Raw genomic sequence first — 27532 nt, 5'->3', positions numbered from 1 at the left:
CTGCAGCTTACTTTTCTTTCTTGTTCTGATGAAAAGGTCATTAGCCTGAAGTGTTAACATTATTTCTTATTCTGCAGATGCTGTGAGACCTATTTTCAGAATTTTATGTCTTTTGTGAGAAGAAAAATGCAGTTTTCCAGAGTTCTTCAGGTCTTGCCACTGCTTAGCTCTTAAGTTAGGAAAGTAAACAGAAGGCAACTGTATTATCAGAGTCTGATCTATATATTCAGAAACAAAACTCACTGTCTTTGGGCAGATTTAAAATTTTGGCAAGGGAGTAGTAGGCAAATTCCCCACTCCATTTTAACTACCCTGCCTGATTTTCACCAGACATAGAGGAATTTCAAACGTGAAATATAGAACATCTACGCAGGGAAGCAAACAATAAGAGCTTTTGGTTCACAGTCCATAGTGTAATTAGGTATGTATTCTTCCTCTACCTTTAACCCTTGACCACTTTCTTTCATCAATTTAAAAGAGGGTAAAATGTATTCTTTTTTTAATACATGAGAAAAAATGCTACATCTCAAATTTGCATACAAAGTCTTTTAACTGTGTTTAAAACATTATGGATACAAAAGAAATGTCCAAAGTCTGATCGCTGTGCCACAACTGAGCTACAGATACAAACTCTTAATATCAATCTTTTCATTCACAAAACAATTCAACGACAGAGTTCCTGCAAGTATGTAACTATGTTAATTATAATGTAAATGCTGCCATCTAGAGGCTAGAAACCCCATCCAAAACCTTTTCTGACAAAGGGAAATCTTATTTCAGTAATACAATGCAGTACAAGAAGTTCAAATTTCACTTAAAAAAAACTTATCCACACACTTAATCACAACATCTCCTGAAATGTCATTTCCTATAGATAAAATAAATCACCAAAGATTACTTTACATGTGCCATGGTGTTTGGTAATATTTGAAAATTATGCCTTTGCTAATTGGTACCCAGTGTTATGAACACATGCAATAACATGATATCTCCAATGTGTGTAGAATTGTGCTATGAAATATTTGTTAATAAAACCTAGTGACAAATTGGCAGATGATCAATACAACTTAACTCTTTTATAATCAACAAAACATGCATTACATAGCACCTTTAATATAGATGTCTGAAGGTAAACATTAAAAGGGGTACAATCATCTCAAACAAGGATTTATGTCATTTGAAACCAATGGATTATCAATACTAACATAACAGCCCTCACATGCTGCAACCATTCCTATAACAATTCAAAAATACAAGCCGAAAGCAAGAAAATAGAACAGAAGAAAGGAAAATCCTATTAAGTAATTAATCAAAAGGTTCCTTGTAGATTTGTGGTACATATGGTAACTATGCATATTAGCACATCTTAAACTTCTTAATAAAGTTAATTGTAATGTCATTTTCTCAAATATCTATTGCAGAATTGAATAGTTTATCTTTGTACCATCACAGGTTCAAATTTAAATACATTACAAGGGTTTTTAGAAATCCATTAGCACTCACCTTTGGAGATATAGTGCTTCCCTCCACATTCTAGTCACTTTAACATAGGATACATATTGTACTACAGAGCAACAGGATCTCCAAATTTCTACACTTATTTTATTAGTTTCCAGAATGTCATAAAGGTCTCTCAGAGAGTGAAAACATAAATTTCTTAATCATAATAAATCTCTTGTCACAAATAGTCATATTTTAAGGTCATATTTAAATTAATGTGCAGGTCATGAGTTCCAGGCCCTGAATACACAATCTAGATACTACTTTAGGGCTATAGCAAGGAAGCATTGCACCATCAGAAGTTCCGGCTTCCAGATGAAATGCTTATTGTCATCAGGTGCTTCATTTGCTTTTCCATACCAAACTAAAAGATCTCAAGGTGCAATTTGAAGGCGGCCAAGGGCAATTCCTAATGTCCTGAGAAATACTAATACCTCAGGTTTTGAAAGGAGCTACACAAAAAAATTCTCTTTCTTTCTTTCATCATCTAGAAAAAAACACTACAGTCACTTACCAGACAGGAGCACTTTTAAACAGTTTTCTCCATGCGACTTTATCGTCCTTTGAATTCACTAGACTGTTGCCCAAACTTTCCAAAGATATAATCTGGTCTACATGACATAAATTGTTATGAATGTCATAATGATATGAAGGTATTTGCATAGAGGAACAGAATATCTCATTGACAATAAAATTATAAGGCAGGAACTATAACAAAATGATAATGTTTATTTACCTTCTCCTTTAAGGAAGTATTTCCACATACAGTAGGCCCACAGAATTGAAGGGATGCCAGAAAAGTAGAACACACTCTCCCAGCCAAACCAGTCCAACAACACTGAGCCAAAAGCTCCGATTATTAATGTCCTAAAGGATAAAAAAAATAGGTTATCAACATACAATGGCAAATGTTTATTCACTGCAAAGTCAACAATTTCTCTCCAAAGGTTGTGCAGCTTTGGAACTCTTTGCTTCAGAAGGCAGTGGAGACAGAGATCATTGCATATTTTTTAAGACAGGGTGGATAAATTCTCGTTAGCTAATTTTATCAGGGGTAAATGGGAATGTGGAATTTGAAACAATGAGATCAGCCATGATCTTACTGAATGCAGACAGATTTGAGGGCCTAAATGATCATAAATTTGTATGTAGTTCCCCTGCCCGAGTAATGCTTACAAGGCACATTTACTGCAATAACTATTGATCAGTGACACCTTTAACACAATTACTAAAACTGATTATTTTAAATGAATTATTTGACACGATGAGACCATAAGACATAAGAGCAGAAATTAGGCCATTCAGACCATCGAGTCTGCTCTGCCATTCAATCATAAGTTTCTCAACCCCGTTCTCCCACTTTCTCCCCGTAACCTTTGATCCTCTTGACAATCGAGAACCTATCTATCTCTGTCTTAAATATAATCGAGGACCTGGCATCCACAGCCTTCTGTGGCAATGAATTCTAATTTTTGAGAAGAATTATCAAAAATGTCAGGACAGTACTACACGTTAATACAGTTCATGGTAATATCATGTAAATGAAACTGAAACTATAACTACGGTTTCCTTTATGAAATGCCTTTAACATGAACAGAATCAGGCATATATGGGCACCAAACCAAAGATATTAGGTTAGGTGACAGAAATCTAAATCAAACCTGTTTAAACAGCAACTAATGGAAGACAGAGGGGTTTAGGGAGGGAATCCCAAAGCATAGGAACTTCCTGGCTGAAGCATGGCTCCAAATGGTGAAGGAATTAAAATCAAGGACGTTCCTCAGAGACCAGAATTAGATAAACTTGAGGAGTGGTGGGGGTGAAGGAGATCATGGAGATTGGGAGGGGCAATGCAAATAAGGGATCTGAAAAAAAAGGATAACAATTAAGAGAGACAAGAGGCATTGTTTGAGTTGGTACCAATGTGGGTCATAGAGTAGAAGGATGTTTAATCAACGATGTGTTAGGAGTTAGGAAATGGGTAGGTGAGTTTTGGATTACCTCGAATTTACAAAGGATAGCATTTGGGAGGCTGTTGGAATAGTTCAAGCCTGTAGAAAACAAAAGGGATTCAGGAGTGTTTCAGTAGCAGATCACAAAATTGTTACCGTGCAGGAGGTGGTCATTTGACCCATCATGTCTGCACGAGCCCTCTGAATATTTTAACTTACTGTCAATCTCCTGCCTTTTCCTTATAACCTTTGTAAATTATAAATAATCATCCAATGCCCTCTTAAATACCTCAACTAAAACTCCCTCACTCTTGCAGGGAGGAATTCAATAACCTAACTATTCACTGTATGAAACCAGATTTTGTCACCATCCATTTGTTTCTTTTGCATAAAAGCAAATTACTGCCATTGCTGGAATCTGAAACCAAAAGAGAAAATGCTGGAAAATCTCAGCAGGTCTGGCAGCATCTGTTTCTTTTGCAAATCACTTTAAGACAGTGTTCCCTGAGTCTTAACCCATTTATGAGTATGAACGATTTCTCCCTATTCACTGCCCAGGCCCTTCATCATTTTGAAAACTTCTATCAAATCTCCACTTAGCTTTTTCCTCTTCAAGGAAAACAGTCACAATTTCTCCAATCTGTCCTCATAACTGGAGTGTCTTATCCCTGAAACCATTCTTGTAAACGTCTTCTGTATTCTCTCCAATGCAATCATATCCTACCAATAATGTGGCACCCACAACTGTACACAATGGTCCAGCTGAGGTCTAACCAGCATCATCATAATTTCATCATAACTGTCAGGCTCTTGTACTTCATGCCCCAATTAATGAAACCAAGAATACTATTTGATTCACTAACAGGTCTCTCAACCTGACCTGATACCTGACAGATGTACATATACACAAAGGTCACTCTGCTGTTATACACCTTTTAGGATAGTACCCTTTGTTTTACACTGTCTCTTCGTGTTCTTTGTACCAAATGACTGCATGTTTCTTCACACTTAAATTTATCTGCTTCCTATCTATCACTTCATCATGTGTCAATGTCCTTTTGAATGTCTACACTATACACCTCACTGTTCACAATGTTTCCAGATTTTATGTTGCAATCTTTGTTTTGTCAAATACAAACATTGAAATTATCTCCTGCACACCAAGACCTAGATCAATTATAAAAATCAGGAAAAGCAAAGATGCAATAACAGGCATTGGGGATCTCACAGCAAACTTTCTTCCAGCCCAAAAAGTTGCTCATTAACCATTACTCTCTCCTTTACATCCCTCAGGCAATGTTTCATCCATGCTGTTATTGTCACTTTTATTGCATGACCTATAACATTCCTCGCAAGTCTGTTATGTGACACTATATCAAATGTCTTTTGGAAGTCCACGAATATCACATCAACAGCTTTGTCCTCGACACTCTCTCTGTCACCTTCTCTGTTACCTCTTTAACAAACACCTGCAAATTAATTAGACACAATAGGTCCATACTGGCTCTTCCAAATCAGCTCACATTTTTCCACATGACTATTAAGTCTAACCTAAAGAACTGTTTCTCAAAATTTCCTTATCACCAAAGATAAGCTAAGGCTGGAGTAAAGTCAGGCAATATTACAAAGGTGGAAATATTCAGTCTTGGCGATGGTTATGTGTGCAGAAGCTCATCGCACTGTTAAGAATGACACCAAGGCTGCATACACTCTGGATTAGTCACAAACTGTGGTCAGGGAGAGAGAATGTGTCATTGAGAAGGAACTGAAGACAATGATTTTGGTCATTCCAATACTTAGTCAATGATCATTTCTGACCATCTAGTATTGATTATGAGGGAAGCAATCTATGGAGAGGGAAATGGATGAGAAAGGTGATGGCGAGATCGAACTCAGAGTCATCAATGTATATGTGAACAATGATAGTGTTTTCAGGCATCATACATTTAAGAATGACAAGGGGCACAAATGCATCAGTCTGTAATGTCAGAATTGTCAGAACTTAAAGGTAATTCTCCAGCCACGACAGGTAAAAATGGAGCCAGGTGAGTGCTGTTCATCCAAGTGGACAATGGCAAACAAAGCCCGACATGAATCCATTGTCTGTACCTTTGAGTGACTGCTTCAGAAGGGACACTAGAGTCTCAGAACCAAACTTATGCTCATTTTCAATCCAGTGCACATTGGACTTGAAATGTTTACTCTGTTTCTCTCTCCATATTCTGCTCAGTTTCTCCAGCACATTTCTTTTTATATTTCAGGAAATTACAGCATTGTATCAGAAGTAGAATCTCAGGGATGTACCAATAATAGTTATAACAATTACTAGCCTACAATGTTTCAACTAAGTTTCTAGTTATTTTTTGTGATGCCAATGATAACCTTATTTGATTAATTCAGTTTTATGGTAATGCATACAGTTTTTTCATCTGTTGCTAACAGTGTCTTTTCTACCCCAACATATGAACTTGACTTTTTGCAATAAACCTGGAAGATGTGACTTACCCAACCTGGGAGCCAGTGCACACCGCACTGCTGGTAAATGCTCGTTCACTCTCTCGCACTCTATTGGAGAATAGACTTGACAGAGATGGGAAAAACACACCTAAATTTTCCCAAGAAACATACAAAATTTAACATTTTATTCAATTATTATTTAACTCAAATATAATTGTTTTTTGAAGTCAAAACAGTTAAAATATTCTCAGAATTAAAGCATTTAGAACATTATAAAATTTCTTAAACTCTAGTTGTCAAGGCAGGATACTCAACATACAAGAGGTAATTTTGCAAAACTCTGTTCCTACCTGCTGAGTCTTCATGCTGAGAATACAGGTTTGAAGAAAGGTTATCATACTCTGGTCCAATTCTGAGACTAACCTTAGCACTTGCTTCTAACTATGCTCCAAACTGGAATGGGGATTTTAATCTGAAGTGTTATCTATGTTGATTGGCCCTATTCGGTGATTTGAATTTTGCTAGTTTCGCAACAATGTTTGTACTGTTAACATACACTGTAATCACTGCCAACATTATCTCAATTTATGTGTTGGACTATGGTGCAATAAAATTTGATGCATTTCAAAAAGACGAACGGTGCTGCTGCTTAAAAAAGTATTAAAAACATGTACAATAGCACTTCTCCTTTAATTCCACTAGTGAATACACCATGCAGTGCATTACTAAACCATAATTAGCAAGATGACTGATTAGAATTAATTTTTAACCCAGTTTAAAGTGAGAGAGAAAACAAATCAACATTGTTCCAGCTCCTGCTATTTAATCACTACTGTAAGTTATCAAGCAAGGATACAGCTGTCGTCAATTTATATGAACCCCAGGGATTAATATCTCACAAACTCTCAAACAAAGAATAGTCATTTGAGTAAAATGCTGGGATACCAATGGAACAATAAACTAGCCACTAAAATTAGGGTAGAGAGTCATGAGAAAAACCAGCACAGGAAGAGCAAGTTTAACATTCAATTATGTTTTAAATGCTTTTTAACTTCCAAAAAGCAAAGAAAATATAATGGACTGGATTTTCTTAATAGATTAATAGTGAGGCTAACAGCACAGCAATTCTGCTGTCCACACGCATGCACTTGAGTATGCAAAACCAGGTGTTGTTTCCAGAGCTATATTGCTCCTCATCAGGGTGTACTGTTGCAATTATGAATTCAACCATGAAATGTGACTTAGTTGCTGACTAGTTTCCCACTGAAGACAACAGAGAAGTTGAAGGCTGATGCATTTGTGAGCAATGTGTGCTTGTAACATATGTCAGCACATATGTAAAATCAATTTTGAGGACAAGTGAGAATATATGCTGTCTCATTCTCTCTGAAGATAATTAATGCTAGAGAACATTTTAAAAATGTTTTTCCTTTACTTTTTGTGCTTCTTCTATCTAATTAATCTCATCTGAATTTCCCAAAAGTCATTTTCCTTTTTAAACATGATTTATGGCATTGGAGGATTTTTACTGAGTTTACATTTCCTGACTTATACTTTGCAGGCTGGATATTAGTTCCAGAGCCCTAATCCCAATGGGTTGGTGAAACAGAAGTGTCCACAGAAGGACCAGGGAAGAGATTTTGAAGGAAGGACAGAATGAAGAGGGTGCCTCCAGGAGACCCAACAATCAGACGGCAGGTAGAATCTATTGATGGAAGAAATAATGAGGCTCTGAACAGCAACACTTCCAACAGGAGAAGGGGGTGCTGCCATAGTAGTTGATAAGACTGTGTGGGGCTGGAGTCGGCCTCCAAAGATTAATGCAAAGCAGACTGTGAGCTCAGCTTCCAGACTGTCACAGCTGAGGGGAAAGTCCTCCAAAGGATGGCCAATGATGGCAATGGTTGTTGCAGCCCAGCAGTTCCATATTGGGTAACTTTGCAAGATCCACCCACCCCAGCTTGCCATCTGGAGGCTGTCACCATTCCGAAATGACCACAAGCCTCATTGGAGGGGAAGTGCAGATTGTGAAGAATGCATTCAATTGCCTACCAGTCATTGACAGGCAAATACAATCATTCGCAGAAGTCACTTCCCTGAAAAGGGACCAAAGGCAGGTATCTGGCAGCCATCAAGCATGCAGCCAGATGTGAGAAAGTGCAGGCATATCTGTATCCACCTGTGTGCTATTTGTCTCAATGAAATTCTTCAAACTGATTTGTTAAACTGCCTGTTTCTTGATATGACCAGTAGAAGGTACCACATTGGATTTGCCATCAGATGTACATCTCCACATAGCAACCAGTGGAAACTCTGTAGGCAGCAATGGGCATAATGAATACCAAACACCATCTCTCTGCTAATAAACCTGAGAACTGTGGATACGGGAGATCTAAAACAAAAAGCAGAAATTGCTGGAGAAATTCAGCAGGTCTGGCAGCAACTGTGGAGAGAAAGCAGAAGTAACGTTTCAAATGCACTAGACTTAAAACATTAACTCTGCTTTCTCTCCACAGATGTTGGCAGCCTTGCTGAGTTTCTCCAGCAATTTCTGTTTTTGTGTGCTTTACCACTTCTTCGTTCCTTGCTGCAAAATTAGGACATGTTACTTACACAATCTATCATTCCTTTCATGTTGAGGAATCCAAGTTTATTACAGGACTAATTTTTAGCTATTCAACGATGGTAATAAATGCTCTGTTCCAAAACTGGCAAAGAATAGGAGGAGGAAAAAGGAGGTGGTTCTGCTGAGGTGATATCTGGATAGAGGAACTACATTAACTTCAATCAGAAAAATGACTTTTACACAAATAATTTATTATTAAGTGTGATGTCTCCATCAAGATTTTGCCTGAGATTTATAACCGCTACACCAAGGTACATACTATTTCACCAGATGCAACAGCACAAATTAAAATAGACCAATTAGCCTAACCTCGGTCGTGGGTAAGATCCTGGAACCCATTGTGAAGAATGAGATTTCTGAATACTTGGAAGTGTATGGTAAAATAGGGCAAAGTCAGCATGAGTTCATCAAGGGGAGGTTATGCCTGACAAACCTGCTAGAATTCTTTGAGGAAGTAATGAGCATGTTAGACCAAGGAAAGCTAATGGATGTTATCTACCTGGACTTCAAGAAGTCCTTTGACAAGGTGCCACATAGGAGGCTACTAAGTAAGATAAGGGCCCATGGTGTCAGAGGTATGGTGCTAGCTGGATAGAAGCCTAGCTGTCTGGCAGAAAGCAGAGAGTGAGGATAAAAAGGTCCTTCTCAGGGTGGCAGCTGGTGACAGGTGGTGTTCTGCAAGGCTCAGTGTTGGAACCACAACTTTACACTTTATACATTAACAATCTAGGTGAAGGAACTGAGGGCATTCTGGCAAAAATTTACACACAATACAAAGTTAGATAGAAGAACAGCTAGCACTGAGGAGGCAGGGAGGGTGCAGAAAGATTGGACAGGTTAGGAGAGTGGGCAAAGAAGTGGCAAATAGAGTACAACGTGGGAAAGTGTGAGGTTATGAATGGTGATGGGATAGTGTAGGGGGATGAGCTGTGAATAGTTCACATGTCAGTGCAACATTGAGGGCCGAAGTGCCTGTTCTGCGCTGTATTGTTCTATGTTCTATGTTATGCTCTTTGATAGGAAGGATAGAGGCATGGACTATTTTCGAAATAGGTAGAAAGTTCAGAAGTCTGAACTGCAAAGAGACTTGGGAGTTCTAGTCCAAGATTCTCTAAAGGTAAACTTGTACGTTGGGTCAGTAGTTAGAAAGGCAAATGCAATGATGGCATTTATTTTGAGAAGACTTGAATATAAAAGCATGGATTTACTTCTGAGGCTCTATAAGGCTCTGGTCAGATCACATTTGGAGTACAGTGTGCAGTTTAGGGCCCCATATCTCAGGAAGGACATACTGGACCTGGAGTCTGTTCAGAGGAGGTTCACAAGAATGGTCCCAGGAATGAAAAACGTAAGATATGAGGTACATTTGAAGACTCTGGGTTTATACTCAATGGAGTTTAGAAGGATGAGGGAGTGGGGGGGTGGGGGGAATCTAATTGTAACATAAGAATACTGAATGGCCTGAACAGAGTAAGTGTTGGAAAGATGTTTCCATTGGAATGAGAGACTAGGATCTGATAGCACAGCCTTAGATTAAGGGAAGACTTTTTAGAAAGGAGATAAGGAGAAACTTCTTCAACCAGAGAGTGGTGAATCTATGGAATTCATTACCAAAGAAGTCTATGGCGGCCAGCTCATTAAGTATACTTAAGACTGAGATAGATAGATTCTTGAGTATCAAGGGTTACCAAGAGAAAGCGGAAGAATGGGGTTGAAAACTTATCAACCATGACTGAATGACGGAGGAGACTCAATGGGCTAAATGTCCTAATTTCTGCTCCTATGTCCTATGGTCGTATCATCAACCCCTCTATTTAAAAAGTCAAATTAAAAAAATATCCTCACCAATTTAGCCTTTCATTTACTTTTGTTACTTTCTGAGAATATAATTCAAATTGTGTGCATTAAAGAGTTGGTGATTTAGTAAGCCAGACCACTAAGAGAAGTGGCACAATAAGAAGACATATGTTGATGGCTCGCCAACAATATTTGGCAAAAGGAAAATTTAGGCCTTATTGTTTCAGGCTTGTTTATCAGCCAATCAAAAATCTACTCTGGTAATCAAGGGAAAACTCTGCAATTGTTCAAGAGACTGTGGAATGTTTGGACTGAGGTTTTCCAACACTTGCTGTTCTTAATACACCCACTTCCTTCCATCTAAATATTGACTCCAATTCCTGTTTGTTGTTGATGCTTTGTCCAGTGTATTACAAATAAAGCAATATACCTGTCTTTTCCAGAACTCTTGCTTTGTTCTCATCAGGTTTTTATTATTACTCCCTACACTTTTCTCTGCACTCTGAATTTTGATATTGCTACATATTTTGTGGTTCCAATGATAGGGGATGCATGTATACAGTAAAATACAAAATGTGGAGATTGCTGGCAGTCAGCCCTGTCCCTCCACAAGGTACATTATTGAAGCCCTCACAGATAGAAATCTTTAGAAATCATGCTTTTTGTGAAAGTACACTTGTGCTCTGACTTGCTATTAAAAATCAGGAAATGTCATGCCTTATCTGAATAGGGTGCAACTAAATCATAATCACTGAATAACTTATTTGGTCTTGAAATGCCAACTTGATGATTGTGAATGTCATACCTCCATTATCATAAAATACCATTAGGTTTATAATGGGTTTTTAGGCTTCCTTATGGAATTTTAGCTTCTACTTTAATCCTGTATGTTTGTCCCAGTCAATGTTTTTCAGTTAGTAAAAATGAAGGATTTCCAGTGAGCTACATTTTCTGGTTTGTCATCTGTAAGAATTCTTCAGTATGACTGGCTGCTTAGCCACTGATATCATCACAGTAGCTGGACACTAGAAATCCCCTGTAGTTGGCACCAAAATCAAATGAAATGTCAGGAATGGTGAAATCCATGTCACAAAAATTGAGAGTCCTTTGTGGACTCTCCAGGTCAGCAGCGAGCAATATCATTTCACCATTGACCACAGATTCCATGCAGCTGCATTTATTTTTGTATTCTGAATTTTGTTCTTATCTCTTCTACTTATCATTTGGGTATTGTAACCATCAACAAAATACCCACCCATTTACAGAGGAACCTCAATTACCCAAATCTCGATTATCCGAATAATGGAATATCCAAAGAAGATTTCAAGGTCCCACAAAAAAATTACGTTAAAGAGGTAAGTGTATTTGATTTATCTGTACTGAAGGAGATGTGAAAATGCTGGCAAAAACAAAGAAACTCAAGCAGCTCAAGCACCCGCAACTGGATACTTTTAGGTAAGGGTTGTTACACAGCCCTTTACAAAGTAAGTGTTTTACAGTACTGTATTCCCTTCGGTTTACCAGGGCATTCATTAAAAAAAGGCAGAGAACGTAAATGCATGTGTGAGGCAGCGCTTCTGTCTTTCTATCGTGATACTGAGTTCCCGGCAACTGAAAAATGCTCTTGCGATCATAGAAGCTGTTCGGGACCTTGTTTAATGCTGGGATTTGATTTACAGTATTTATGTAATGGTAAGTCCTTTTCATTTTAACCTGTAATTTGCAGACTGCAAGGATTAGTTTGTTTAAATGGCAGATTCATTAAAATTATAGATTTAAACAAATTCTCCGGTAGAGCTCAGCATTAGATCAGTATGGCTTCCTTTGTTTAAGGTAAAATCGATTATCTGAATGAAATAGTGCCCATCCATCTTGTTCAGATAATCGAGGTTCCTCTGTATTTGTTTAACATCCCTATTTACACATTCTGGTAGACCTGGCCCAACCCAGATCATCCTTCCTGGATAAGTAATTCAAGGCAGGCATGAACTGGAATAGTTAATTCCCAGGTTTTCCACATCCTCTCTCTGGGCCTCTTCGGGATCTTGGACAGAAAAAGAATGGATTTTTGAGACTGTTATGATGAATGAGGCCGGTTGACTGAGGCCGGTTGAGACTTTTAATTTGTGATGACATCATGTACATATGATTCAGAGCCTGGCCACATGGAAAATTAGCAAAGTCAATTGTTGGGATAACAAACTGCAGCATTCAGCCACTCTACATTACGTTTAAAATTCCAAAAAAAATCCCCCTCCCATTTCCCACCTCCACCGCCAATTATTGCTACTCACCTTGAAACAGGCCCATAAGGAATCTAGATAAGGTTAAAAAAAGGATTGGCGTAGAGCTCCAGTGAACAATGAGCGGAGTGAGGGTAATTACTGAGCCCCATGAAGTAGCTGAAAGTAGAAGTATTTTATCGCCACCCAATCTGTGTAAAAAAAATAATAGTTTGTCAGTGAACCTTACTGAAAATATAGCATTTTTTACTGAGAAAGCATGAAAATAACTTGCAACCCATACAATGTGAAAGCATTATAATGGCATCCTGACATATTAATAGGTGCTATATAATTACAAGTTCTGTCCTTTAACAAATATAAATTAAAAATGAATTAAATCCAAATTAAAAGCAGAGGTAAGTACAAAGATAGTGAATCTGACAGCATCTGGAAAGATAAAAGTCAGATTAAGGTTTCAGAGCTTTTTCTAAAAAAAGTTAACTCTTTTCCTAAATTTTAATGTGGTATGGTGCTAATGAGGTAACAATATAATGGTTCTTTACTTGAGACTAGACAAGAAAAACTTTCAAATCCCTGGCACCAACAACACCCAACCCCACCCCACCACTAAGTTGACTCCAGTTGTTATACTTGTTGCACACAAGCTACAATAACATTGGAAGGTTTCAAAAGATAAAACTTCATCTTCACTGTCTGGGAGTTATGTGTTTGGACAGATTGATTCCAACAAAATTAGGCTGCACAATAAAATGAAATGATATTAAAAACATACAAACCAACCCTCTAGATTAGCATTCAAGCAGTGAAAATAAAAGTCTGCAGCACTGCAACGCTCATAAAGTCAAAAATCACAAATTTAAAGTAGAATGCTTTAATTGAAATTTGGAACTGTATTAAGAGAATAAATAAAATATGCTCAGAGACTGCATCTTTGAAGGACATTATTCGACGAAGAGCATAATAATCCACTCAATGCTTTGACCAACATTTATCCCTAAGCTCTTAACACTAACCCAGAGATAAAACAGAAAAAGTCGGGAACAGGTAGCGGGTCAGGTAGCATCTGTGGAGTATGAAACAGAATTAATGGACAATTTTTAAAGTCCCCTAGAAGTGAGATCCAAGGAGATGGAGTTTGATTGGATAGAAAGGTGCAGGCTAAGGACGAGAGATAGACCGGACACTCTGCAGAGTAGAACGTGATGCTGAAATACACTGCAAAAAAGCTGTCCTGTGGGATAATGGCTACCCCATCCAGGTTATTGTTTGCAGTATATCACATGCACTCACAAATGAGCTGAAAGCTTCCACAATCATACGCAAAAAGTAGAGTCTATCTCAAATTACTCTGAAGGTTAAATACAGTATCTCAAAAAGGCAAATAATACCTAAAGTGGGTTGTTTCATGCTCTGCCTACTGAGTAGTAAAACAAGCGGTATAAGCCACTAACAGGATGCTGCAGTCAAGAGAAAGACATTCTGTTTACCACACAAATGAGTAATGTACTATGTGTTCAGTGCTGGTGCCATGCCAAAAACTTAAGTCAGACATCCCTATGACTGGAAGATCGCTTCAAGCAGTGCATCCCTTTAGCAGTTGGAAACAGGTAGTTTATAATGGTATTCAATGAGCCTGTGCCTATAAAACTCAAAACCTAATGTCTAACATTAGGTGTAATGGACAGCAAAGAAGGTTTCCTCAGAGTACAATGGGATCTTGAGAGGGGCAAATGGGCTGAGGAGTGGCAGATGGAGTTTAATTTAGATAAATGCGAGGTGCTGCATTTTGGAAAAGCAAATCAGACCAGGACTTATACACATAATGGGAGGATCCTGGGGAATGTTGCTGAACAGAGACCTTGGAATGCAGATTCATAATTCCTTGAAAATGTAGTTGCAGGTAGATAGGATAGTGAAGAAGGCATTTAGTATGCTTTCCTTTATTGGACTGTGCATTGAGTACAGGAGTTGGGAGGTCATGCTGTGGCTGTGCACGACATTGGTTAGGCCACATTTGGAATATTGTGTGCAATTCTGGTCTCCTTCCTATCAGAAGGATGTTGTGAAACTTGAAAGGGTTCAGAAAGGATTTACAAGGATATTGCCAGGGTTGGAGGATTTGAGCTATAGGGAGAGACTGAATAGGCTGGGCTGTTTTCCCTGAAGCATCGGAGGCTGAGGGGTGACCTTTATAGAGTTTTATAAAATCATGAGGGGCTTGGATAGGGTAAATAGACAAAGTCTTTTCTTTGAGGTGGGGGAAGTCCAGAACTAGAGGGAATAAGTTTAAGGTGAGAAGGGAAATATTTAAAAGGGACCTAAGGGGCAACATTTTCATATAGAGGGTGGTACATGTATGGAATGAGCTGCCAGAGAATATGGTGGAGGCTGGTACAATTACAACATTTAAAAGGCATGTGGATGGGTATACGAATAGGAAGGGTTGAGAGGGATATGAGCCAAGTGCTGGCAAATGGGACTAAATTCGGTTAGGATATCTGTCAGCATGGAAATGTTAGACCGAAGGGTCTGTTTCCGTGCTGTACAGCTCAATGACTCTATTAGATGTGATTCTGAAATTTAAAAAATAACTTACTGAGCAATCTGGATTGTGCTAAAAATTACACTAAGAACTGCATTAAAATTGGTAGGCTCACATGCACCTCACTTTTATTTGCTGGAAGCTGAATACATTGATAGACAGAGACCTGTCCTCTGTAGGGAAGATGAAAATGTCTATGAATTGTGCCTTTTTCTTAAAGGGGCAATAGTTCCCTGGTGCATTTGCCATGACAATCCCTTGACTGTCAGAGGTAACTTGCCAACCAATCACTGCTCTTTCCCCATGCAAGACAATTATTGCTTTTTTCTGTGTCAAGATTAGTGTGGTGCTAGAAAACAGCAGGCCAGGCAGCATCCGAGGAACAGGAAAATCAATGTTTCAGGCAGGAGCCCTTCATCAGGAATAAGGCTGGGAGCCTCCGGGGTGGAGATATAAATGGGAGGGGGGTGAGGCTGGGGAGAAGGTAGCTAAGAGTGCAATAGGTGGATGAAGGTGGGGATAAAGGTGATAGGTCAAAGAGGAGCGTGGAGCAGATAGGTGGGACAGGTCATGAGGACGGTGCTGAGTTGGAAGGTTGGAACTGGGGTAAGGTGGGGGGAGGGGAAATGAGGAAACTAGTGAAGTCCACTTTGATGCCCTGGGGTTGAAGTGTTCCGAGGCGGAAGATGAGGCGTTCTTCCTCCAGGCATCGAGTGGTGAGGCCCAGGACCTGCATGTCCTTGGCAGAGTGGGAGGGGGAGTTGAAATGTTTGGCCACAGGACGGTGGGGTTGATTGGTGTGGGTATCCCGGAGATGTTCCCTAAACCACACTGCGAGAAGGCTCTAGTCTCCCCAATGAAAAGGAGACCGCATTAGAAGCAATGGACACAATAAATGAAATTTGTGCAAGTGCAACCTTGATAGATGCGGAAGGCTCCTTTGGAACCTTGGATGGAGGTGAGGAGGGAGGTGTGGGTGCATGTTTTACAATTCCTGCGAAAGCAGGGGAAGGTTTCAGGAGGGGAGGGTGGGTTGTGGGGTGCGTGGACCTGACCAGATAGTCACAGAGGAAACGGTTTTTCCGGAAAGCGGAAAGAGATGGGGAGGGAAATATATCCCGGGTCGTGGGATCTATTTGTAGGTGGCGGAAATGTCGACGTTTACAGTTTCTGTGGAGGTTGGTGGGGTGGAAGGTGAGGACCAGGGGGGTTCTGTCCTTGTTGCGGTTGGAGGGGTGGGGTTTGAGGGTGGAGGTGCAGGACGTGGATGAGATGCATTGGAAGGCATCTTCAACCACATGGGTGGGGAAATTATGGTCTTGAAAGAAGCAGGCCATCTGCTGTGTTCTGTGATGGAACTGGTCCTCCTGGGAGCAGGTATGGTGGAGGCGGAGGAATTGGGAGTACGTAATAGCATTTTTGCAGGGGTTAGCGTGGGAAGAGGTGTAATCCAGGTAGCTGTGGGAGTGATGAGTTTGTAAAAAATGTCAGTGTTGAGTTGGTCATCGTTGATGAAGATGGAGAGGTCCAGGAAGGGGAGGGAGGTGTCAGAGATGGTGCATGTGAATGTAAGGTCGGGGTGGGCTGTGTTGGTGAAGTTGATGAACTGCTCATCCTCCTCATCGGAGCACGAGGTGGCGCCGATGCAATCAATGTAGAGGAGGAGGGGGTGGGAATGTTGTATCTATCCTGATGAATGCAAGATGGAAGGCTTTGACAGTACTTCTACTTTTCATCCTAATTCAAAGTTCTATACTACCAAGTGTCTACTTACCTTTCTCCAGTACATGCATAAGGAACACTAGTAATGGCCCAAGTATATTATTGATAGATGCTGTCACTCCCTGGACCAATAAAGGACAGCTGCCAGACTTGAACTAGCTGCTAGCTATCAGGCTCATGGTTCCTGGACGTTTTCACATTGGGAGTAGAGGGGGTTCTGCAATTAAATGTCCTGCATGGAGTAGGGTTTCATCACCAAATAGGGACTCAAATCATTTCGGCTCCCAAAGGTTGTACTGGTGGGGGTACTACCACTTTTACTGGTGGATATTGGGCCTTTCAAACCTTAATGAATACCACTGAGTGCTTATTTTTATTTATAAAATACAGGACAAATCAAATCCTCTTCATCAGTCTACTCTCAATCATCAGCAAAGGAATAAGAATCCAGTGGTGAGGTATTACTGGCTACTCTTAACATCAAGACATCATTTGACTGAATGTGTGGCATTAAGAAGCAGGTGAACGGCAGTGAATAGAATTGGGGAAAACTATAAGTTGGAATCATACCTCACACAAAGGAAAGTGGCTACATTTTTGGAGGTTAGTCACCTAAAACCCAGGGTATTGCTGCAAGAGTTCCTGAAGTTACAGTGTTGAGCACAATCAACTTTCAATGCTTCAATGATTCTGCCTCCATCACAAAGGTCACAATTGAGATTAGATTACATTGGAAACAGGCCCTTCGGCCCAACAAGTCCACACCGACCCGCCGAAGCGCAACCCACCCATACCCCTACATTTACCCCTATACCTAACACTACGGGCAATTTAGCATGGCCAATTCACCTGACCTGCACATCTTTGGACTGTGGGAGGAAACCGGAGCACCCGGAGGAAACCCACGCAGACACGGGGAGAACGTGCAAACCCCACACAGTCAGTCGCCTGAGTCGGGAATTGAACCCGGGTCTCTGGCGCTGCGAGGCAGCAGTGCTAACCACTGTGCCACCGTGCCGCCCACAGATGTTCACTGATTACTGCTGCTGTGTTCAGTATCATTCATAGCTCCTCAGTTACTGAAGCAGTCACTGCCCATGAGCAGCAAGAATCAAGAAACCTTCAGGTGTGGATTGATAAGTGGCAAGAAACAATCCCAGCTCTCAGCATTGCCCCCTCCCCCACTCCACCTCCACAGATGCCACGTATTGACTTTTAGGGAAATCTAAGAATCTTTCTTCCATATTAAACAGTATTGTTACCATTAAACTTCCCAGTATCAATGTCTTGTAAGCTATCATTGATCAGAAACTTAATCAGAAAACCCATATAAATACTGTGGCTGTGGCAGCAAATCTGAGAGTTTGCAGTCCCTAAATTCACCCTCTAGTTTCTCATCATCTATAAGGCACAGAAAAACAATAAAAACAGAATACTCTCCACTATAGCTCCAATAACACTCAAGAAGCATGACACCATCTAGAACAAAATAACCTGCCTAAATGAAGATAGTGGTAGGGTGCCAAAAGTTACATCTTTCACCACAGCCTATAGTAGCCAGCAGTGGGTACCATCTTTAAGATGCACTGCAGCAATTCAAGAAATTCACAAAGTTCCTTCAACAGCATCTTCCAAACTTACATCTGCCACCTGGAAAGACAAGAGCAGCAGACAGAGCTGAACATCATCACCTACAGATTCACCTCCAAATCACAAACTTGCACCTACATTACTGTTCCTTGGTCAAAATGCTGGCGTCTCTCCCAGGGTTGGTACATGGACTCCAGCAGTTCAAGAAAGTGGCTTCTTGTCATGGTCGCAAGGGCAGTTAGGAATGGACATTAAATGGTGGCCTTGCCCATGACCTCACATCCGAAAAAACAAATGAAATGCAAAGCTTCTAAGAACTATGACACAAGAAGAAGCTGTGTTGTTCGCTGGTCCATGTCATTTATAAACCAAATACCAATATGATGCAAGGTGGCATGTGCATGATAAAACAATTTATTTCTTTCTTAAATATGGTGATTTTTTAAACTTACTTGCAAAGTACAGTATGTTCAAGCCAAATAATTACCATCTACACGTACAAAGAAGTCTGTTGTTCTGAGGTTAGATAGCAATTAAAGATTTCTCCTATAGCGTAAGTCCAAAACCTCAGTGATCAGAAGCAGATAAAAAAATTTACATTTTACTTGATTATGCTGCAGGTAAAATACTGCTTTATAGTATATTTTAAAAACAAAGGACTTACAACATGCAAGTACCCAAATATGAGAGTTTCCATGACTAAGACAAGATCTCTTTCTCACCTGTCACTGATGTGGCCACCTATGATTTGAGTCAGACAATATCCCCAAAAAAAACTTCCGAGTACAATTCCAGACTGTGTCTTGTCCCATCCAAATTGTTCTGCCATGGTAGCTATGCAGATAGGCAGTGTTACTCTGACACAGTACACTAGGCACGTGCCCACAAACAAAAAGGCAATCCATGACTTAGCTTCAAACCTGTTGGAATCAAAAAGTGAAAAGCTATTTCATCATTCTGAAGATACCATAAAAACATTTCTGCAGGCACTGTGATGCAAGCAGTGATGTTGACTCTTTTTCCAAAGAATATGAACGTGAACAGTTAACTGACTTCACAGTAAATGCTTTATTATTCATATACTGAAAACATAACTTGTATTGTTATAATAAAAGGTAGGCATGTCCTAGAGGAGATATCTATTATTTTCTTCTCCCCAGTCATACTGTTTACAGTATCCTTTTATCCTTGCAGTCAGTGAAATTTTCTACGATTCGTACCCACACTATGAACATCAGGAGATATTTTGACTGAACAACATCACAGGGAGGTCCAGTTCTGCTCTTACATAATGTCTAGAAGCCTACACTTATTTTCCTAAACGGAAATCAACAGCAAGGGTACAGGCATTTTTTTTATTCCTCTCAGCCTTAATATTTGAACCATTCAATCTTTGACAGGAATCAAACTAGTGATCGTCTATTCTGTACAGTTTAGGTAATAGCAATTGCTTGATTCATTGAAGGAGATTGAAGTTATGTTTTTATCTGTTTCATAATTCTCAAAAGTGAAAGATTTAATCATACGCACGGAAACTCACAGAATAAATATCATGTGGGTTCTGAAATACGTGGGAACATTTGCAAACTTATTCTTTGCTTTTTTTAAGAAGTATACATCCCAAATGGTAAATCATTATCCAGTCCAATCCTAGAGTGTTTATTTAAGCTTCAGGTTAGAGCAATTAGCAAAATGTGTTCATCCAATGATCCATCATGCTGTGTTGACATTGATCCACACTGTGAACAGGTAGTGTGCGCCAGGGTACAAAGGGAAACAGTGACCATGTTACAGAAAATAACTATTGAATAAAAGACTCAGTAAAGAGCAATATCACTTCTAGTGTCGGTACTGCCAAATGATAAATGTTCAGGGGATAAATGTTCAGTCCATTGCAGAGCAAGAACAGAGGCAGGGGATCAGCATGTAAGTTCACATTGCTGTGTGCTCGTTTACTGTCACTATTCCATCCCTGTCCATTTTCTCTAATGTAGTCTTGGGGCAGAAAGACTCCCTGCCATAAGGAGCGACAAGCCAACTAAGATAAGACTCTGGCTAAATATCAGAGGTTGTCTGGAATTTTCTGGCAGAAGGGTCAAAAAGTGTGGAGCTCAAAAAGCACAACAGGTCAGACAGCATCCGAAGGACAGGAGAATTGATGTTTCGGGCATAAGCCCTTCATCAAGAATCGTAGCAGAAGGCCAGTGGCTCAGCGTTCCATGTAGCCTTTCAGACCCCGCCTGTTTATATAGAGGCAGCTGTGTCCACAAACCACCCCTGGGGGCTCTGGCCAATTTCAAGTTATTAAAATGGCTGACAGGACAAATCAAAATGGAAGTGCCCTCCTCCTCTTTACTCGGACCAACAGGACGCAGCTCCTTCAATACTTGAGGGTTTCATACTGGACAGAAAGCATCCCCTCTGGCCATGGATCAACTCATTCACCTAAAATTCCAGTCAGTAGTTCCCAGCACAGGAAGGATCAGGACTTCCTATGGAAAAGGTCCAGTTTCCAATTTTGAGGCACAAACAACTGAACATAAAAATAGACAAATACAACTTTGATGGTTCTCCTTCTCAGCTGATGGATTTTTACTGATAACAATAACAACGATAAAATGCTGAGAAAACTCAGCGAATCAGGCAACATCTGTGGCAAGAAAGAGAGTGCACATTTCAGGTTAATAACCATTCAATCACAACTGTGTTAATATTAATGGAAAGGTGGAATGAACTGTTTCTAGAACCAAATAGCAACAATGACAACATAAAAATAAAATACTTCATATTTGGAGAAATACATCTTTTTAAAAAATGTTTTACAGATCTGGCAGCCTGTGCGGAGAAAGAAATGAAGTGAGTAGCTATACCAGACCTGCAGAGTATTTCCAGATATTTTTGCTTTTATTACAGAATCAAGCCTGAGCCTGGTCTTCACTTACCTGCACACTCCCCACATTCCTTGATTTCCCAAGAGACAGAAGTTCTGTCCATCCCTGCCTTAAATATCTTCAACGATGGAGCATCCGCAAACATCAGCATTCTAAAGAACCAAAACCTTCTGAATGAGAAAATTTATTCTCATTTCTGTTGAAATGTTCATTTCCTTATTCCAACACCTTGCCATCTGTCAAAAACAATCTCTCAACGTCTACACTGTCTAGATCCTTCAAAATCTCATATTTTAATGAGAGCACCTCTCATTCTTCTAACTTCCAGAAAATAGGGACCAAATTTATTCAGTTTTTCATTACAAGTCAAACCTGTCATCCGAGGGACTAATCAATTGAATCTCTGTTTGACTGCCTTAAAAACGGTGATCAAAGCTGAACACAGAATTCCAAGTGTGCTTTCACCAAAGTCCTGTTTATGTGCAGCAAAGCTTCTTTATTCTTGAATTTCAATGCCCTTGCAATAAAGGCCAACATGGCAATTGTGTTTCTAATTGTTTGATTTATAGGAAAGCTAACTTCACTGTTCTTAAGAAGAATCATATCGGACTCAAAACATTAATTCTGTTTCTCTCTCCACAGATGCTGCCAAAGCTGATGAGTTTCTCCAGCATTCTCAGTGTGTTTAATTCAGAATTCCAGGATCCACAGCAGTGTTACTTGTAAATCCACACTCAAGTCTCTCTGAACAAATCTGATGCCTTCTAAAAATAATTCTGCCTTTCTGGTCATACAATACAAGTGAATACCATCATGCTTCTCTGCAATATACTCCTCCTGCCATTTTGTTGTCCACTCATTTTGCCCATATATATCTCTATGTAACTTCTCTGTATCATCCTCAAAACCTTTTTTACATCCTAGTTTTATCCTGTTTCAAAAATTAAGGTATATTATTCTTTGCCTCTTCAAGTCATTAATCTAGATTGTAAATAGGAGAGAACCCAGCAGTGATCCTTGCACCATTCCATTGTCACAGTCTGACAATCTGAAAATGTCCCACTTTTCTCTGCTCATTGATTAATTGGACAAAATCTTTATCCATGATAATACATTTAAAAAACCTCCATGAGCCCTTAACTTGGCTATTAACTGTTTGTGTGAACCTTATTGAGTGTCTTTTGGGTACCAGGTACACCAACTGATACCCTTTTACCTACCCTGTTAGTTACATGCTCACAAAGCTTTAATCGATTTGTCAAACACAATTACCCTTTTCTAAATCAGACTTTAATATTATTGGGATTTTCTAAGCACATTGTTCATGAAATAACTCCACAGAGGCCGGTATCCTGTCACAAAGTCATCTTTTACTTACACGTAGAAAGTCTTTGACACTGGTCCAACTCCCTCAGAGCCAGCTCACAGAATGAACAAGATGTCTGACACTCCTGTTCTTATCTGTCAGGGAGAGTTGCCAAATTGCTCCAGATTAACAGCCCCAGTCAGGGAACTCACATTCTATGAGGTCCACCTGGCTTTCCTCATCATAATCACTAAAGTTAACACTTCCTTAACAATTGATTCCTGCACAAAGATCTGATGTCAGGCTAACTGTTCTTGTCACATCCTGGAACAGCAAGATTTTAATGGTTTCAATGTTATTGTTTGGCAGCTGATGAGGCTCACAGTGTACTCTGGAGTTCAGAATCCCATGGCCAAATTGATGCCAAGATGAAATTTCAACTTTCTCCTGAGTGGAGCATCCCCCAATTCAGGTGAACCTGTTTGCAGCCCATCAAGAGTGTTAAAGGAAAGTTAAGACTTCCTCAGTGAGTGTCTTCTTTCAATCCAAGCGTGTGCTGCCCTCGGCTTCCTCAACATAACAACCTCACACCAGACCTCTCAAACTCACACTTCACTTTGTACAGAAAATCTTTCTTAATATCAATAGTGGCCTCTGCTCTAACTGGTCTTCCACTAGTGGGTATTTGACCCCTCCAGATTGTCCTGTTCTCTGGAATGGAACAATCCTTTGGATTTTATTGAAAAGAATGGATTGTAAGATTTATCAAGTGTAAAATTGGAACAGAAAAGAGAAATGAACCCAATTATAATGTGGTTTGGCTTTTGGCCCAAACACGTTATTGCTGCCTATAACAACTGCTATAAAGTTTTTTTTGCTCCCACTGTTTCAGCAATGTCACAAATAGTATTCTTAAATTATACATTTTGAAACATAATAAAACTGCACAACCAGTGGGGTAAGTTCTAGCCAATTGTTTGTTAAAGAAATTGCTGAAACTTTATTGCTGGAACAGCACAGCAGGTCAGGCAGCATCCAGCTGGACTATAAAGTTTTTTTTGCTCCCACTGTTTCAGCAATGTCACAAATAGTATTCTTAAATTATACATTTTGTAACATAATAAAACTGCACAACCAGTGGGGTAAGTTCTAGCCAATTGTTTGTTAAAGAAATTGTCAAGTATTCTCTTTCAAACAATGAGACTAGTGCTGCATTTGGACTTTCTTTCTAGAACGGAGGCAGTGTCACTGTAAAATCAGGCAAAGGTAAAAGTGGAAGTGCACTATATTTAAATAGTCAAATTATATTTACATATCATTTGTGTTAGTAAAGACACACACAGTTGACAGCACAGAAACAAATCATACTCGGTATGGAGGGATTGCCTTATGAGGACAGGTCAAGAAGATTGGGCCTGTATTTATTGGAATAGAGAAGAATGAAACATAACCTTCTTGAGACATACAATAATCTAGGGGACTTGACAGGGTAGATGCAGAATGGTTGTTTTTACTTGTGAGAGAGTTTAGGATCGGGGACATAATCTCAGAATAAGGAATTTCACATTTAAGACAGAGTCGAGGAGGAAGTTCTTCTCTCAGAGGGGAGAGAATTAGTGCAATTATTTACTGTAAAGGGCTGATGAAACTCATTAATTATATTTGCAGCTGAGATAGACAGATTTTTAATCAGTAAAAGAAACAAGAATTATGACAGAAAGTAGAGTTGAGGATTAGCAAATCAGCCAAGTTCCCATTGAATGGTGGAACAGACTTAATGGGCTGTCTTATGGTGACTAGTCAATGCCACCATTTATGCTCCATACGAGCTTCCTCTTACCCCATCTAGAAGGAGAAGCCATTGTTGGACTGGGGTGGACAAAGTTAAAAATCGCACAATTTGGTGTTGTGTCATTTTTAACCTACCCCATCAAAACATCCCTCTAGCCTTATCTCCTCATGCTATTCATTTTAAATCATAGAATCCCTACAGTGTGGAAGCAGGCCATTCAGCCCATCATGTCCACACTGAGCCTCTGAAAAGCATCCTACCCAGATCCACTACTGCTCCCCTTTCCTCCCACTCTATCCCTATAAACCTGCATTTCCCAATGACTATTCCACTTAGCCTACACATCCCTGGACACTATGGACAATTTAACATGCCAATTCACCTAACCTACACATCTTTGGACTGTGGACAGAAACTGGAGCATCCAGGAGAAATCCACAGACACCAGGAAAATGTGCAAATTCCACATCGACAGTCATCCGAAGCTGGAATTGAACCCAGGTCCCTGGTGCTGTGAGGAAGCAGTGCTAACCACGGAGTCACCATGCCAAAGTTATATTTTGTGTGACAGCATATTACACATCCTTATACTATTTGGGTTAAAAAAAGCTTCAATTGAAATTCCCACAGTACTAATGACTATGTTGTGTTTATAACTGGTAGTTTTGGACTTCCTGAAAGTAGAATAATTTTTGTTACATCCAGTCTACTGCAATCCTTAATTATCTTAAAGACCTTTATCAGATAATCCCTCAGCCATTTGCTTTCTGTAGAAAGATCCTGTGTCTGTTCAACTTTTGTTATTGAAAGTATATCTTTCAGTTGTGCTGGGTTCCATATAAGTTTAACATAACTCCTAACAGACAAGCAGGCCAATGCAGATGACGGAAATCTGAAATGAAAGTAGAAAATACTAGATGGCAGAATCTATCAAACAGTACTATTAATGTTTCAGATAAATGAAAGGTCTGTTTTTTTTAAGACAGATCCTGATTGACCTGCTATTTCCAACAGTTTTTCTTTTTATTTAACACCTCATTGTTTCTCAGTCTTAACACACTAGAAATGATGCCAGCTCTGTTTTCTTTCTTAACGACCACATTAACCCTCCTGACCACTTTTGTACATTTATTGATCTTTACGAATTGATATGCGCGTTTCTTCACGGCATTTAGACTCACGGAGGCTGATGTTTAACGCTGTGTATTGAGTGGGTTTTGATTGGTTAAAATCAGGGCTAAGCAAATTGGTGGCATCTTTATACGTCTTGTCAATATGGGATTTCGATTACCAAAACCTATTCTCTAGCTTTACGATTTTTGGGTTATGCAACAATATCAAAAGCCTTCTCCATAATATTAACCTTAACCTTTCCTGATAACCTCTCATCTACTTTATTTGTCGTAGATTTACACATGTAGGAAATATTTGTTTGACTTCATTTAGCCTTTACAGATCCCTGTAGACACTCTCTGAACAGTTCATATTTGTCCAGCGCTCACTCACACTGTCCCTAATAAGTTTTGAAACTTGGCCGCATTAGATCAAATTAGTCTATAATTTCTTTGGTTGTTTTTCCGGCCCTTTTTGAAACATGGAGTTCTCGTGATTTTCAGTTCCCACCGATCAACAGGACAGTCTAGACAGCGATTGCTATTTTCTGATATCTATTCGGGAAGTAGACGGTCAAAATAAAGGGTTTTTTTTAACTTATGGTAGTCCCTCGGTAATAAGTCCCTTACTTACTTTGACCAGAATTTTCCATTGGAGTTAGTTGTGGCATTTCCTAGCACACGTTGTCGTTCGTCCGAATGCTTGAAGCCCATGGTGCTGTTCTTAAGGCTACCATCGTGTACAGCATGAGCCATCAAAGGAAGTTTCCGAGCAACAACAGCATCCGATTTCCAGGAAAGCTAAGCAGCAAACATCAGCCACGGAGTCACTTCTGCTTGGAGTAAAACAGAAATACAAATTCGATTCAATTTAAAGCATTGCTCCACCGTTCTGAGACCAAACTCCACTGTCCTCCTTTTCCTCCGATCCGGATCTGCCAGTAATACGTGTCACATCGAAAACCATTTCAGCACTTCCGGGTACATCTAACTAAATTTAGGAACTTCCGCAAAATATGGAAGCAAACGTAGTGAAGAATCATAGTTCCGAGCCACAATTACCTCTGACAGAGCCATCACTCTAAAACTAAAGAAGCCTTTGGCCCCAGCACAATGTTATTCTCTCGGACGTTGCCTCATGATAACTTGTTGTTATTACAACAGTTTCTTGATCGTTGCCGACAAAGAACCAACGAAATCACTTACGGTGGGACTACAAAGGCGTGTGTCACAATGAACCTCGCAGAAATAGAAAAACACCCTCGGTTACAACAACAACATGCATCGCTAGCGCCCGAAGAACTTTTACTGTACGTCGGGCGTTGTTTCATTTGAGTGTCATGTCCGCTTTTGCCAGGTGGGGGTTTCCAAGTTCCCTGCGGAAAAATGAGATGTCCTGTACAAAAATTGATACTAGAATCCCGTGCAAACGTTGATACAGTCCTAGCAGAGATGTCACAACTGTTGCAAGACTGGACAATCATTGAAAGAGAAGTAGCGCAGCCTTTGTTGTAGCAATTTTTGTACCCATTTGTCAGTACACACGGACGGTCAATAATGATCAACTGTGTCATTATGCGACACAATAATAATACCAATGTCTATTTTAAATGGGGTTGCATTTTGCTCTTTTTTAAAAAAAGTTTGATTTGTTTTAATTATTTTAGTTAAATTGGGAAGCAGACCTTAATGAAGATGACGAGTTCGGATATCGCCACCAGGGGCAGCAAGGAGTTATAATTGATGACAAGTTCACGTCAATAATTTCTATTATAACTGTGGAGATAGTAATTTATCATTGGAAAAGTTTGAAACAAAAACTTGACAAGAAGAACTGAAATAGATTTTTTGTATTCCAAATATGTTAACTGAAATCATGATACGAATGAGTCAAATAGCACAATCTGATGACTTTGCAGATCGTTTGGGATCCTTTCTGGAAGACATTAGATTCCAGAGAAGATATTTTGAAAATCCTGATGTAAGTAATGTAAATTTA

The 27532-nt window shown here is 39.6% G+C and overlaps 1 protein-coding gene across 1 annotated transcript in view; it reads right to left on the bottom strand.

Moving 5' to 3' along the window:
* The window catches only part of slc17a9b (solute carrier family 17 member 9b), a 52864-nt gene extending 25838 nt beyond the window's left edge, over nucleotides 1-27026 (bottom strand). Inside the window, exons 1-6 of the mRNA XM_043710068.1 lie at nucleotides 26168-27026; nucleotides 19155-19352; nucleotides 12627-12766; nucleotides 5958-6057; nucleotides 2237-2367; nucleotides 2015-2111 (exon numbers count right to left, since the gene is read on the bottom strand). Coding sequence (XP_043566003.1) covers nucleotides 2015-2111; nucleotides 2237-2367; nucleotides 5958-6057; nucleotides 12627-12766; nucleotides 19155-19352; nucleotides 26168-26289 — 788 coding nt within the window. The 5' untranslated portion in view covers nucleotides 26290-27026. The remainder of the gene's footprint in view (nucleotides 1-2014; nucleotides 2112-2236; nucleotides 2368-5957; nucleotides 6058-12626; nucleotides 12767-19154; nucleotides 19353-26167) is intronic.
* Between the last annotated feature and the right edge of the window lie 506 nt (nucleotides 27027-27532).

This window comes from Chiloscyllium plagiosum, chromosome 20 (genome assembly GCF_004010195.1).
Source record: "Chiloscyllium plagiosum isolate BGI_BamShark_2017 chromosome 20, ASM401019v2, whole genome shotgun sequence".
Taxonomy (NCBI): Eukaryota; Metazoa; Chordata; class Chondrichthyes; order Orectolobiformes; family Hemiscylliidae; genus Chiloscyllium; species Chiloscyllium plagiosum.
The sequence above is the reverse complement of the archived record's forward strand: the minus strand, read 5'-3'. Positions and strand labels throughout refer to the sequence as shown.